Source organism: Haemorhous mexicanus, chromosome 1 (genome assembly GCF_027477595.1).
Source record: "Haemorhous mexicanus isolate bHaeMex1 chromosome 1, bHaeMex1.pri, whole genome shotgun sequence".
In the NCBI taxonomy this organism is placed as follows: Eukaryota; Metazoa; Chordata; class Aves; order Passeriformes; family Fringillidae; genus Haemorhous; species Haemorhous mexicanus.
Genome location: NC_082341.1, coordinates 20,297,735 through 20,312,557, shown reverse-complemented (window position 1 = coordinate 20,312,557; position 14,823 = coordinate 20,297,735). Strand labels below are relative to the sequence as shown.

The following is a 14,823-nucleotide window of genomic DNA, read 5'->3' as shown; positions in this document are numbered from 1 at the left end:
GAAGTATGCTAGTTTGCAGTGAAGTGCATTTTCAGGTTGGCAAATTTGTGACTAAATATAAAAAAAAAAGTGATTTGAATGTTTGAAATTATAATTTTTGTAATGACTGTGTACCTTTAGCTATAGCTACTTTTCTAGTTTCTAGATACTTCTGCTTATTTTAGGCATACCTACTGCATGGAAATCTTGATCCATTATCCTTATCTGTAAATGTAGCACTGTTTTTCTGAGTAACAAAGATGAAAAAATGAAAGGTCACACTTTTCATAAGTAATTGGCCATCACAGCAACTCATCCTAAGCTGAATAGCACAAAAAGCAATAAATGTCAAATCAATATAAAAGACAAGCAAGCATTGCTTTCTGCTAAGTTAAGCGAAAAACCTTGGGCATACAAACTTCTAAAAAATTCCAAAAAACAAACAACAGAGGAAAAACAAAAGTCAGTTCCCAATTGCAATCAATAGGAAAAGTTTTTATGCATTCAAAGGGCATGAAGAGGGAGGAGCTGTGTCTTCTGTCCCTCAGAAGATACACAAAAAATATTTTACACTGGTATTCAGGGAGAACAGCCATTCAGAAGGGCACTTCTTCCTGACACTGTTCCACTCATGTGAGTTCTCACATGAGCTGAGGTTTTAGCACTCCTTCTGTGGTATATAATTGAAAATCTTGACCTGAGGAATTACTACCGGCTCCAAATTAGATTCAAAATCAGGAAATCATTCCAGTCCCTAAAAAATTTTACTTTTCAGTAATTTAATTCCTCAAAAGCTTTTGGTGGTTGTCTGCTCTTTCCCAGCAGTGACCCCACACAATGGAAAGTGCTGTTCACATATCACTGGGATTGGCTGGGCCTCCTTCCTCTGGCTGACAGTATTTCTGTTCCAGCAGATCCCTATCTGCAGCTCTTTGCATGCAGGGGCTAGCACAGAATTAATCCAAATCAATGATATTCTTTGACACCTGAAAGTCTGTCTAATCCTTTATTCTCTCCACAGTGTTATAAAATATTTGGATCCAGAGAAGAAGAGAAACTAACTTGGCACTCAGCAAGAAGTGTTTGTAGAGAATTAGGGGGAAATTTGGCCTCTATACACAATAACCAAGTGCAAGGTATGACACCCCAGCCTCACAGCATTATGTATGAAGCCACATATTTCATCATCTAATGATGAGGCTGAACCTGCCTCCAGACCTAAATAATCTGTGCAGAAGGACCTGGAGGTGTTTGATCCAGAGGGAAGACTGGAGTGAGATGTTATGACACTTCCCGAGTTTTAGCAACCATCATCTGTGGAAGGAATAGAATAATCTGTTCTCCATGGTCTTGGAAGATGGGATAAATTGTAGTAGTTTATAGTCATGAAATGCTCACAGTTAGACATTAAACAGACATCCATCAGAAATTACATATCTGCAGTTGATGCTACCTTGGGAAAGACAATCCTTTTGAAGTCACTTCTGGCTGTGATTTCTATAATATTTCCAAGAAGCCTAAATAATTTTAGGAAAAAATGTTTTCCTTTTTTTCCCCTCTTTTTTTCCCTGAAATCAAACTGCTTCAGCTTGATTACCCATTGTAATTTTTTTCTTTTACCATTCACTCATAGCCTAATAATACTGAGGTTGGTATTTCCATTATATTTAGAAGATAAGTGGTTGTTGCTTCATTTGTAATTTGATTTACATGGAATTTGAAAAAAGGAAACTCCTCAGATACTTTTTATTTTGTTTTTAAAATCTATTTTCTATCTCAGCTTTCCTCACCTTCCACCTAAAGGATGTTGCCAGTGAAACATGGATTGGGCTGAATGACATTAACAGTGAGAATACATATCTCTGGACAGATGGAAGTGTTTTTGACTATTCAAATTGGGCCCCAGGATTCCCATTCAGAGATGATTTCAAGGTGGTTGACTGGAAGTATATCACAATAGAGGTAAACAGAAATAAATCAGAAAATGCATAACATAAATGACATAATGTTTGAGTATACCAGCCTGACTTCTGTCTCAGCAAAGAACTGATCTTTAATAGCTTAAAGCAGAAGTGAACTGAAATTTCAAAGATCAAATTTTTGAAGTTTGAATCAGAAATTAATAGGCCTGTTTAGAATCTAGGCTTACTCTCCTTTGTCAAAGTCTAGAAATGCAGAAAAGGAATCTTTACTGCTAGAATTAATTGCACTTTTTATAATTATTATATTTTAGTGAAAATATTCAGTGTTACTAGTTGTGATTTTTATTCTGATTTATTGTTTTTCCTTTTGTGATGCAAATCCAAAGAAACTCCAACAAATTCAGTACAGATTACCATTAACTCCATAGTAAAAATAGTTTCAATGCATTCCAAGGAATTTTAATTAACAGACAAAAGTTCTTGCAGGAATCTGCAGATGAAAGTACATTTGCTCAAGATATATTATAAAATACACCTAATTTCCAACAAGCAATACATGAAAAGAACCAGAAAACTATAAAAGAAAGCTATTAAATTTTTCTCCTCACGCCTATTTCTATTATTTTGCTGGAAATTTTGCATTTTATCAGCAACTATTCTATTTTTTATTTTTTCCCCAGACTGATTGTATTGCAATGACAAGAAGGTCTGTAGATGATGCAGGATTATGGGAAAATACTGACTGCCAGCATAATAAAAGCTATATTTGCCAGATGGACAGCGGTAAGTTTTATTTTTCAATTTTTTTTTCTTTTGTTGCAAAACATTTACGGAACAATGCAATTACAACTCAGAGAAGCTGACCTTGTCTACCCTGTAGACATCCACACTTAAATCAGGTGCCTGGCATGTCGACATTTTGAAGACAGGGTTCACCTTCTTAATCATAAGAAAAATGCCCAAACCAAGTTCCTAGAAGGTCTCTGCCTTCAAAATGCCTGTTTTCTCTATTAACAGAAATGTGTAGCAATCTGTGCTTTACCCAGCTATCACAGATATAGGTGGCTAAATGCAGTTAATTTGCAAATACAATACAAAAAGACAAATCCCTCAGTGTCCTCCAGCTGGGGTCAACCAAGGCCAATTAAACTGATTGGTTTGCTCATCAGTCTCTAGCAAGGCCTTCATATCACAAGAACAGCAAAACTCAGAAGGGCAAAAGTTCCAGTTTTCTTCATGGAGCCTTAGGGTGGGAGACACATCCGGAGCACAGCTACACTGCAGAGTCTGCAGGAACAAAAACAGAGAACTGCTGAGCAGCAAGTCAAAATAGAGGAAGAAGCCACAGCTGGGTCAAATGATTCACAGATCTGTCCCATGCAAGTGCAGAAAGCTGCATGACGATGGCACCAGCAAAAAAAATTGCCAGGGGGTCCTCAACAATGACTGAACACAAAGTTTATGTCTTTTCTTCTGCCCCCATCACTTCCTCTAGGCCCTTGCCTTCTACTTCTGAATATATAATTATAGGTACAAACACAGTTTCCTATTTCACTTCATCCTACAAGGAAAAGATGTACCAGCATGGTCATAAAATTTCCGTAGAAAGAAATTCTTTTGAGACTGAAGTGGTGTGAAGATCTTGTCCTGTGGTCGTGCCTGGGAAAAACTTCACCTGCACTGTGGTGGGGGGACATGGAGACCTTTTTGAGGAGGATCATGGTGGAACCAGTATTGATATAATTTCATCTGGACAGTCTGTGTCTATAGATGCACACAGCTCATGCTCTGCCTCTCTCTAACCCTTGAATGTGTTTTTGCACTGTAGTTTAAAATAATTCCAAATTGCCATTAAAATAAATCTCTTTGGTTTTATGTAAGAAATGCTGTTACTTGATGATTGTGCTGCCATGTTATGTCCATCTGTTACTCAAAAGTAATACTGCAGTAAAGCAGCTCGTAAATTTTCACTGTTTTCTCCTCTTCCTTTCAAATTTGTACCTCTTTCCTACAGAGCCTGAACTGTTCCACCCCACAAGTGCTCCAGATTTTGATTTTGTCCATTATGGCAACAGCAGCTATTTAATTCTTCCTTCTAAAATGAATTGGGAAGAAGCAAGAAAAGCATGCAAGGAGAAATCTTCAGAGCTTGCCAGCATTTTTGATTATTACAGTAATATATTCTTGCTGCTGCAGGCAGTGCAGTATGGAGAGCCCTTATGGATTGGGCTCAACAGCAATGTGGTAAGATTAAAAAAATTTATAGTTGATAAAGTTAAATACTGCTACTATTAGCAGGAGATTTGTAGCATGGGAAGATTTAGAAACCCAGGAATGGTGGACAGTCTCACATCTTTTGACTTCATCAATCTTAAATCAAACTCCATTTTTGGCAATGGAGATGGATGAGAACCTTTAGCGGTGCTGGACTCTCTGTACTAGTTCTGGAGGAATCTTGGAAACTTAGGTAAAAACACCTGGTAAACTTTCAGATGGCCATTTTTAGGAGAGGTGACCCCTGCCCAAAGAGTGCAAGATGGTCAGCAGGGCTAGTGCCCCATGATCATTGGCAGCTGTAGCTTTTCCATTATGTTTGTGTTCAGAAGGGTTCATAGCCAAACCACACACCTTTAAACACACACTTTGTTATACCTGCTGGGTCCCAAAGGTTAAAATCATTAAAAGCTATACTGCACCAGAAGTAGTGAATCCTGAGATCCAGATCCTCCACTTTGTAAGGCAACACTCGAGTGACAATCACTCTTATTAGCTCTGTGACTGAGTGAAAAATTGAGCTTCAGCTTCCCCACCGAATATGCAGTTGTTAAATGCACTTAATTATCATGTTTCTATTTCGTCGTTCTTTGATCTGACTAAACCACCTTGATAATAAAAATGAGCTTTTTCATCAGTAATTATCATGTTAACTATTCATTGTTTTTACTAATTCTTATTCCACACTGATATATAACACAGCAAAACATGTCTGAAATTCAGTATCCCTAGGATAGTTATAATAAATATCGTGTAAAAATAGCATTTCCACTTACATGGTGCAGCAACACTCTGATAAAGCCCCTCAGAAGGCTGAAAAAATTGTCTGATAAAATGAATTTGTTCCTGAACAATACATATTTCCACTATTCTAGCACTGTCATCTCTGCTTCCACCAGCAAAAATGCTCACATAAGTGATCATAAGTGATTGGTAGTCACCAGCCTTAAAATAAATCCTTCCACTTGCAAAAGTCCACAGGGCATCTCTGCCCAAACCAAAATAACAGTGTTTAAGTCCACTTGATATGAAAGCTGGTTGTTTTTAGTCAGAGCAATATGATTTAGAAAGCAGCTATAATCCAATTTTGATCAAGCTTGAATCACCAGACATTCCCCTGGTACTTATAAACAAGCCATCCTTGATCTTGCAGAGTTACACTTTGTGGTTCCTCCTTTTCCCCAGGCAGTGAGTGACCTTGCCCTGATGATGCTAAGCTCAGTATGACCTTGTGCACCTGGCATCTCTCTTGACACAGCTAGACACTGCAGTGAAATCACACCTTATCCCCCTCTTTTGAATGGCAGCAATATATTGTCTGTGTCTTTTCACTTCTCCTTGTAATTCTTCTGATTCTTCATGGAAAAGAAAAAAGGGAGGAGGAAGAAAGACTGAACAAAGACTCAAGAATTCCTGCTCAACATATTTCTCTTTTGCTTCTCATAAAGTAATAATTTTCTCTGGTTCCTCAGAGTGATGGCTGCAGTTTACTCCTGAATGTTTCTCCTCAAAACTTCTGGAGCTTAGAGTCTTTGTCTGACAGCCAACTCTGAGGTCCATTTCCACCTGAGCTTTCCACTGGTTTCATGTTCTTGTGGTCTTCCTGCTTTTCCTGGAGATCTGACTCTTCTGGGATGGTGATTCCACCTTACAGCATTTTCTGACAAGGGACTGAGTCCCCAGGGAGCATTATTTAGCCTTCAAAACACTTCCATGTGCTGTTCCAGCATGGGAGCCATCCTGCTGTGTCTGGTTTTTATGTTGCTGAGTCCTGATTCAACCAGTATTTTAACAGTGCTAGCACAGATACACAAACTGAGCTGCCTGTAACACTTTGAAAATGTTCTTCTGTATGACTGCATTTAGGTGAAACAGCAGATAAGACTTTACAAAACTTACGTCAAATGTCTGTTTCAATTTCAGAATTATGGATATTATAGATGGACCAATAAAAGGAAAGTAAGTTTTTCTAAGTGGGACTATGGAGAACCAAAACAGAAAGTAGCCTGTGTCTATCTAGCACTCTCTGGGGAATGGAAAACAGCACCTTGTAATGAGAAACATCTTTCTGTCTGCAAAAAATCTGAGGGTAAGCAATGGCAATGACTTTTGGTTTTATGGCAGAAACCTTGCTTTATCTGCTCTGCCTGAACTACAAATTTCTAAGTATATATCAAGAATAATAAGGCTGGGTATGTGTGGTCAATACATTTATTTTGCATGAAAATATGTTATTTTGATGGAGTTGGCATTCACCAGCCAAGATCTTGCCATTTTACTGGACTGGAGTGATAGCTGCCATGGGAGCAGGCAAACAGATCATAGAGGCTGTGGGAACATCAGGCATCTCACACTGAGTCTAGAATGTAAAGTGTCTTGCTGACAGAGGTTTTATGGAAGGTCTGTAATCAATGAATTCCACTGAGTATAAAATAAATTTTGTTTCTTCAATATAAACGCATCATTCCTACACTGCTTGTTACTTCATTGCTATTGGATTCCAAAAACTGGATATAGGAGAAAGAGTTGTATCTGATAAAAAAGGGTCTGTTATTGGGCCCCAAAAAGTTCATACTTCATAGGGTTTGTATGGGAAGAATACTACACAGTAAAACTACAGGCAAACCTCAGCATGGGACTGGGTTTTTGCTTTCTCATTTGTATCAGAATAACATCTGTTAGCTCTAGTGACACACACTTAATGGAAACTCAGAGTTTATTTGGGGATTTTTGGGTTTGTTTTTGTTATGTTTTTGTTTTGGGTTGGGTTGGGGATTTTGTGGGTTTTTTAATTGGTTGGTTGTTTTTTCTTCTTTATTTTTGGAGCAAGCTTTGAACTTTATAGCTGTTAATTTGCAACTTTTGTTTTAAAACCACAAGTACTAAGTGAAAATGCTGCCTTTTCATAATGTCATTGCTTGTAGGAAAATGAGGGGTTACTACATAAATTATCAATGAGCCTCAGATTACTCTATGCTTTGTCAGATATAAAGATGTTCAGAAATTTGGATTGTTATGTTGAGGAAAATATTAAATGGGAAATTTCTATTATGATATTTAATTTTAAATAAAACTTATTTGAACTTTTTGAGAGTTTTGGAGTTTTATAGGGGTGGGTTTTTCTGCTTTTTAATGCTTCTTTTATTTATATAAATTTGTTAATTTTAACAAAACAAACTAGAACCAAAATTCCTAAACACTCAAGTATCCTTGAAACAGCCCAAGTTTGATTTAGTTAATAACAGAGAAGAGTACAGAATCACACTGAGTCATCCTCTCACAGCTGACCAGTCCTGATCCTCATTATCACTCATGACTTAGACATGGATAATTCTAGCACTGTGTGCCAAAGAATACTTTAAACGCTTTTAAGGAAAGGTGGTTTTAATGTTTGATTTCATGTATGAAGAACTGCAATCCTTACTGAATGAAAACATTTATAATACCTCATGTCTTTTAGATGTAGTTCCTTCTGATCCCCCCCAGGATATTGGACAATGTCCTGAATCTGATCACATCTCTTGGATTCCTTTCCAAAGCCACTGCTATAACTTCAATGCCAATGAAATGAGCTGGGCTCAGTCTGTGACTCAGTGCATTCAATCAGGTAATTATTATTTGTACCCAAATATAGAACTTCAATCTTGACCTTAAGAAGAAGTCTTGAAAAAATATTGAAAAGTAATAATGCAAAATCTACAAATATTTAAAATAAGGAATAAATGTATAATTTATTTTTTATTGTTATGTGCTTTTCAGTTATGTTTCATTTAAGGGGATTTCCTTGTTCTATTTTTCCACCTGTGCTTGTTTCTTCTTATAATTCTTCATTCACAAAATCCCTCTTTTTAGTAAAATCCTAAACTTTGCATGATTTGAAAAAACCCACTTCTTTCTGGTTTTATCCCTTATTTTCCATATCTTTCTCTACGCAATAGGCAAAGTAAAAGCCATAATAACAATCACTCATTTTTGGCATGGGCTGTGTGTAAAAAGGGGTTGATCCAAAAGGGGTTGCTAGTGCTGCCTGGTAGCCCCTGCTCTATCAGCAAGGCTCCCTCCAGACTGCAGAGCCCGGGAGGGAAAATGCTTCCCTCCTTCTCCTTGGAGACATCTGTTCCTGGCCAAGGCCAGGAGCAGTACCTTGGCACTCTTTCACCTTTGCTGCTGAGTCATCAACTATCTATGTCTCAGGAGGCCAGGAAAGAGAAAATAAATGGATCCTTTGTTTCATACCTTTTCAGATCCTCTTAGCCCTCTTAAGCTACCACCACTGCCACAAAAATTCATACATCGGTTTGAACTGCAGATTTGTTTGTGGCACAGCATTTCATGCTGCATATTATTCTGTCAAACCATGAAGAACAAATAAATAATCACTCATAATTCCTATGAACAATAACATCCTGTCGCTTGAAAACATAGTGCACCTTGCCTGGTGTTTAAAAGTCATCATCTTCTGTGTGCCTGTGCGTCTTTCACTTCAGATGAGATCTCTCACTGTCTGTGCTGTTCCCCTTCAGCTGGACACTACCTTGTGGTCTCTATTTAAATTCCTTACTCCCCATCAGTGGGAGAGGTTTTTTTATTAACCTAACCTGTCTCAAAAATTGTAACCATGTTGGAGATATCTCCAATCATCTTCCACTGTTTTTTTTTTTTTTTAATAGGTGGTCTGTTGGCTTCTGTAGAAGATCTGTATGAATCAAACTTTTTAATAGAACATGCTGATTTATATGCAAGCAAGACAAGTGGCTTCTGGATAGGAATATACAGAAATGTAAATGGTAACTATTTTAAGTTCTATAAATAATCATAAACAGACTTCATTAAATGGGGAAAAATTAATAAAATTAATAGGTTTTAAGCAACCAATTGAAGTAGAGTTGGAGTTCAGACCTGAGTCCTCTCAGAGGTTGTCTCCTATTCCTGGTCTCTGAGAAAGCTTCTCCTGTTGGGGAAAAAGTCCTGACTGGCTCTCATCTCTTGGCTGGGGAAGACTCATGTGGGACCTGTGGGAGTCCAGCCAGAGCACACAGCATCAATCTCCTTTGTGACTCTGTATGGAGAAAATTAGGCTGCTTGCTAAAGCTTGCAGTAGAAAACATGCATCTGGAAAAAACCACTGTTATCAGACTACAAGCAGTCAGAAAAGGATTATTTTCAACCCATTGAAACATCAAAATTTTTTTTTAGAGTTTATTAAAAAAAGGTTTTAATTTTAACTAAAAGTATAATTAGCATTACAGTAAAAGTTGTTTGATTTTCATTGAGTGCTGATGAAATAATAATTGAGAAATTTTTTATAAAAATTCTGAATTTAAGTTTTTTCAGTTTGAAATTTTAATATCCAAGGCAAACCTATGGAGAAATATAAATTAAAACTGTGATATTAATATGACTGATAAATCTGCAAATCGTAATTTGGGAAAGCAATTATATTGTTTTTTGAGACAAGAATCAAATGAGATAAAATGCATCAAAACCACAACCACAGATGGAATTTCTGAAGGAAGGAGTATTGCTTTATAGGCTGGAGAAAGTAATAATATGTCAATATTCACTAAGGTGAAGACCTTTCCTGTGGATCTGTAAGTATTAATACTAACATTTGCCCCATCAGGGCAGCTGCTTTGGCAAGACAGCAGTGCCTTAGACTTTGTCAATTGGGCTGAGGGGCAGCCCCTGGGGGATGAGCTGGATTTCTGTGTGGAGCTCTCTGCAGCCACGGGCTACTGGAGTGTCCTGCCCTGCTCTTCCCAAAAGGGCTTCATTTGTAAGAAACCAAAGAGTAAGTGACTTCTTTAATATTCACTCTTTCCATTTATGGTTTTATTTCAATAGTAATAGCACTATATGAGTGTTGCAAAAGATTGACAGAAATGTTTCAATGTTCAGACAAAAATAATACAAGTGTATTTTTTGTTTGCCCTGTTTATGATTTCTTGCTTCATAACCTCAGATTTTCTTACACTTTATTTTCTTATTTTCTGACATAAATATTTCCTGAAAAAAAACCCAATTTTTTTTTTTGTTTGTTTGTTTTTTTGTTTTTTTTTTTTTGTTCCCCTCCAACATCAACATCAACACATTTTTTTTCTACTGAAATTCCTATTTTCTTTTTATGGAACAAGAATGGCATCAATAATTTGCTGCTCTTCCTCTTGCTGTACTATGATACATGCTGTTCCAGCAAGAGATGGATGAAGCAATTCTATTTAAATAGGAGTGGAAGTAGTGGAAGTGCAATCCAGAGAGCCTATAGTGACCTTTGAAAAGAGTAGAAGTGTTTTGGTTAGCTTTTTTTTTTTTTTTAATATTGTATTTCTGTATAACTGAGCACCATCTGCTTTAGTCAGGAAGTAGAAATATCAGAATATTGTGAGCCAAGCAAGCATGTGGTATTTTGGAGTTTAACTGTTAATTCTGCAAAAAAAAAGTCCAATTTCCTGCCCTGTTTCACAACCCCAAGGTTCAGGATGTTTCTGAGGTTCAGTCCTTTCCCCCACCAAAGCAAACCTGCAGCTGGTGGGGGAAGCAGCAGTCACAGCATTGTTCAGAGCATGTCCTGAAAAGAAAAAATCTGCTTTTAGGTCAACGCCTAGTTTTCTTTGCAGGCAATAGGCACTACTGAATGACAGTTCTCTCCTACCAGACGTCAGAAAGCAGAAACTCACTATCACCTCACACTTTATTTGCTGGGTTTCACTGTGAGTGGCCCTGATGTGCAATGCCAGGGTACAGAGGGTATTTATTCCCTGACACCACCTTCCCAGCTGAACGGAGTTTCAGCACAACCCGGTGTTTATTCCATCACAGCCAGTTCTGCGCCTTTTCAAGAGATAAATTTAACAGCTGCTTTTCCTTCGTGCTCGCAAACACACAGAGCCCAATGCATTGCCCTGGCCCTGCTGCAGCAGCCCGGCTCCTGGAGCATCCCCGGACTCCCGCTGCCCACGGGCAGAGCCGTGGTCATCACCCAGCATCGCCCAGCATCACCCAGCAGCTCCCAGCATCACCCAGCATCACCCAACATCACCCAGCAGCTCCCAGCATCACCCAGCAGCTCCTAGCATCACCCAGCATCACCCAGCAGCTCCCAGCATCGCCCAGCATCATCCAGCAGCTCCCGGCAGCTCCCACCAGCCGGCCGGGAAAAGCCTTGCAGACGGCGCCCTCTGTGCACAGCCGGGAAAAGCTGCACAAGAAAGTTTCAGTTTATACGTGTAATTATAGATGCAAATAACTTATGGTAAATTGAGACCTGCTGGGTCTCAGAAGAGTTGTGTGTGATACAGGAAAGCTCAACTGTCCTCGGCAGTCGATCAGGTTTTTCCAGACTCCACAAGAAACAGACCCGGTGGAAAGGTCAAGGTGAATTAATCGGGGAGAACAGTCCTCTTGAAACAGTCAGGGACCACTACTACTTAGCTTGGTGGTATTCTGATTGTTACAAAAGAAGCAAGAAGGAGGATTTAATATGCAAAACACTGCAGTTTTATTCTAGAGAATATAGGGTTAAAAAATCTTTCATGCCTTTTCAGCTCTCCTAATTGAGCAGATGTGTTTCCAGAAGTGAAGATGATGTGCAGGTTACCAGACCTTTTGCTAATATGAAACTGTCAGGAAGAAAATGTGACCTTTCTAGATTTTGACTAAACATTTGTCTTTTTCTTTGACAGCTATTCTTAAAGCAGCTGGAAATGTGGAAGGTAGGACTTTTTCCTCCTTCCAAATATTTCAAAGATATGTGCTTAAATTTAATACTATTTATTTCATTTTATACATTTTTTTATTTTTTTCTTTTTCTTTTTATATGAGATTTATTTAGTTAGTTGCCACTGAATTTTTTCCCAGCCTAATTTATCAGTAGCTGCAAGACCCTCAGGGAACCCCAAAAATAATCAAATTATTTGGTAGATTGATCACCCCTTCTCTGATCCTCCTTTTGTAAGATCCTCCTTTTGGTAATATCTGTGAGGAAGTCTGACACAGAGAAATTATAATAGATTTTCCACCTGGTAATTAAGGAAGAAATTATAGTTTTCAATGGTCTTATATTTATTTGTGGCAACAGTTCATTCATTTTTTATTTGCTTTTTATTTGTTTACAGATGCCAAAGCCAGTGGTCACCTGAATATGTGGATACTACTTACCCTGGTCCTCATAATTTTATTGGGGGTGGGCTTTATGATTTATTTCTGGTTCAAGATCAAACCTGGAAGTGGAACTGGAAGAGAGGTGAGGCGGAGCAGCAGGCAGCTGGAATACAGCCGTGCCCTAAGTGCAGGGGACAACGGAAGTGATGCTACCAGCAACAAAGAAAAAAAGGAACACAGTGTTGTCTGATGGGATAACACAGCCAGACTAAATGGTTCAGCTGAATAAAATACAGCTGAACTAAACCTTTGTCTCTCTTAGGTGAATGTAACTTTTACTATGAGCAAAATTGGCAGTTATTCCTTTGGGAAAAATTAGGAACTATTGCTGTATGCTCCTCAATAAATACTCTCAGGTGTTTATTGACTTTGTACTGTGCAAAATGGCTAATTAAGCAAGCAAGGAAAATAACAGAACTAGTGGGAATTTAGATTTAAAAGCTATAGGTTACTTATTCAGGAATTTGTGACGGTATCACATACAGAGTCAAGACTAACACTGAGAACTCTTTGCAGAGCACTCAGCCCTAGTTCCTGCACTTTGAGAGTACCTCACCATACTGTTCTGAAGCATGCACACAGTTACTTAAGTGATGTTTGGAATAAACAGAGATTTACATGAATTGTTTGTCCCCATTGCTGCCCTTGTCTTATACCCTTAACACAAATGTCTTCCTTGTGATAGTATTGTAAGTGAAATGCAAATACTTGTCCTTTGTTCATGGCTTCAACTGGAATTTTGCAGAACAAATAAATCTTTACATACAGTCTTATTCTATGACTCTGAGTGTTTTTTATCAATTGTGAACAGGAAACTATGTCAATAAACAATCTATATATTACACAATAACATTTCAGTGTTTAATTAGGATGTAGAGATGATACATGGTTTGTTGATCTAATAAGTCTTCCTTGAAAAAGAAGCTGACAGGAGGAGCCACAGAAACGTGAACAAGGCATATGACTAAAAAAAGCCACAAATAAACTAGAAAATAGTTGCCAAAGAAATTTTGAAAGAATGCATTCCTGGTTTTATTCCATTTCATCCCTCATTTTAGGATAGCTTTGCTTACTATCCTCCAGCTCTCTGCTAAATGGGCTGATAACTGGGCACTGTGTCCATGATTCAGGCCAGTAAAAGAGTGGGGCAAAAAACAATGCCTTGATAGTGAAATGTTTTAGAGATTTACTGATGTTTAAGTTTTCTAGGTATTCTCTGATGTCTATGACATTCTGAAGAAAAAAGATCTAAAGGATCTCTGGAAATTGCAGACCTTTAGAAAGTGCATAAGAACTGCAGAGGAGATGTTACATTGGATTGACAATTTATAGATATGGCAATTAAACAAAACATATTGCAGAGGATAAGGAATAAAGGCCATTTTTTACTCAAACTGCTTTTAATGACAGTCCTCTTGATCTTTTCTCCCCTTCATGTAAGTGACAAAGAATACACTTTTTTTTTTTAAATAAATATGGAACTGCATTCTCTGCTGTTTGTTGGCTACTGATAAAGGCAAAGTAAATGAAAAGAGTAAACAGATGAAAAAAACCCAACTTAATATCATTATTTAAATGTTTTATGTTTTATATTGATAACACAACTGCAGAGACTGTACTGTGTGAATGAGTTTCTTCTATCTTATTAAGTGGTGCTTTGCTCTTGCAGAAAATACCGTGAGATTTGTCTTCATAATAAAGCCAAGAAAAATGAGAGGAAATGTGAAGGGCAATTTCAGTTGGATTTCTTTCCTCCCATTTTTTTTCAAAATTATTAAGAGATTGTACATCATAGCTGTAGTTCATTTCCACGTAATAAATGACTGAAGCTCACTTGTAAAATTTGAAACTATTCCTCTATTCTTGTCTCATTTATGCTTGGTACAAAGAAAGAATAAAGTAAGAAAGTTCATTTTTACTTTATGAATGAAATAATTTTGAAAGGTAGTTTTTTTCCAAAATCACAGAAAGATTTGTAAAGATTTGGCTAGTTTGCATTGGTTCTTCTAAGATAAATTCAAATGAAATACCAGCACACTAGTTCTACTAGCTGATACACCAGATATATAAAGGCAGGTTTATGCATTTTTTCAAGTCACTGAGCAAAAATAAATTGTCCTGTGGGGTTTAATTTTTTGTAGTGAAATAGTCAATATTGCTCACTGCATTAAATTAAATCAGCATATCTTTTGCAGCAGTGAAGACCTTTCTGGCTAAGAAATTTGCAGATATTTTTCTCTGAGTTTCTCAGGTACATATGTCTGACATTTAAGATACATCCATGTAAAGTGCACTCCCTGCTTCTTTGTCTTTGAGGGTCAGTTTGTTACAATTCCAGCACAGAACAAAGAAAGTTAAAAACAAATCAGTGGAATGATCTTGAACTGTTCAAACTTTGCCACTTGCATTTGAATGGGTGAAAACTTCACTTTCAGATGCAAAGTTTGAATTTTGCAATTATTTATAGATTTCAAGATACCACATGTGA

At 37.5% G+C, this 14,823-nt stretch overlaps 1 protein-coding gene across 2 annotated transcripts in view; it reads left to right on the top strand.

The window, feature by feature from the left end:
• LOC132325208 (macrophage mannose receptor 1-like) overlaps nt 1–13,108 on the top strand; it is a 32,995-nt gene extending 19,887 nt beyond the window's left edge. The window contains exons 20-29 of one of the 2 annotated variants that reach the window (XM_059842262.1): nt 1,001–1,115; nt 1,760–1,941; nt 2,582–2,684; nt 3,916–4,145; nt 6,099–6,264; nt 7,636–7,782; nt 8,846–8,962; nt 9,799–9,966; nt 11,858–11,887; nt 12,290–13,108. In XM_059842262.1, the coding sequence (XP_059698245.1) occupies nt 1,001–1,115; nt 1,760–1,941; nt 2,582–2,684; nt 3,916–4,145; nt 6,099–6,264; nt 7,636–7,782; nt 8,846–8,962; nt 9,799–9,966; nt 11,858–11,887; nt 12,290–12,525 (1,494 nt within the window). In that variant the 3' untranslated portion in view covers nt 12,526–13,108. The remainder of the gene's footprint in view (nt 1–1,000; nt 1,116–1,759; nt 1,942–2,581; nt 2,685–3,915; nt 4,146–6,098; nt 6,265–7,635; nt 7,783–8,845; nt 8,963–9,798; nt 9,967–11,857; nt 11,888–12,289) is intronic. The other variant, XM_059842272.1, reaches the window with a different exon arrangement.
• The last annotated feature ends 1,715 nt before the right edge of the window (nt 13,109–14,823 follow it).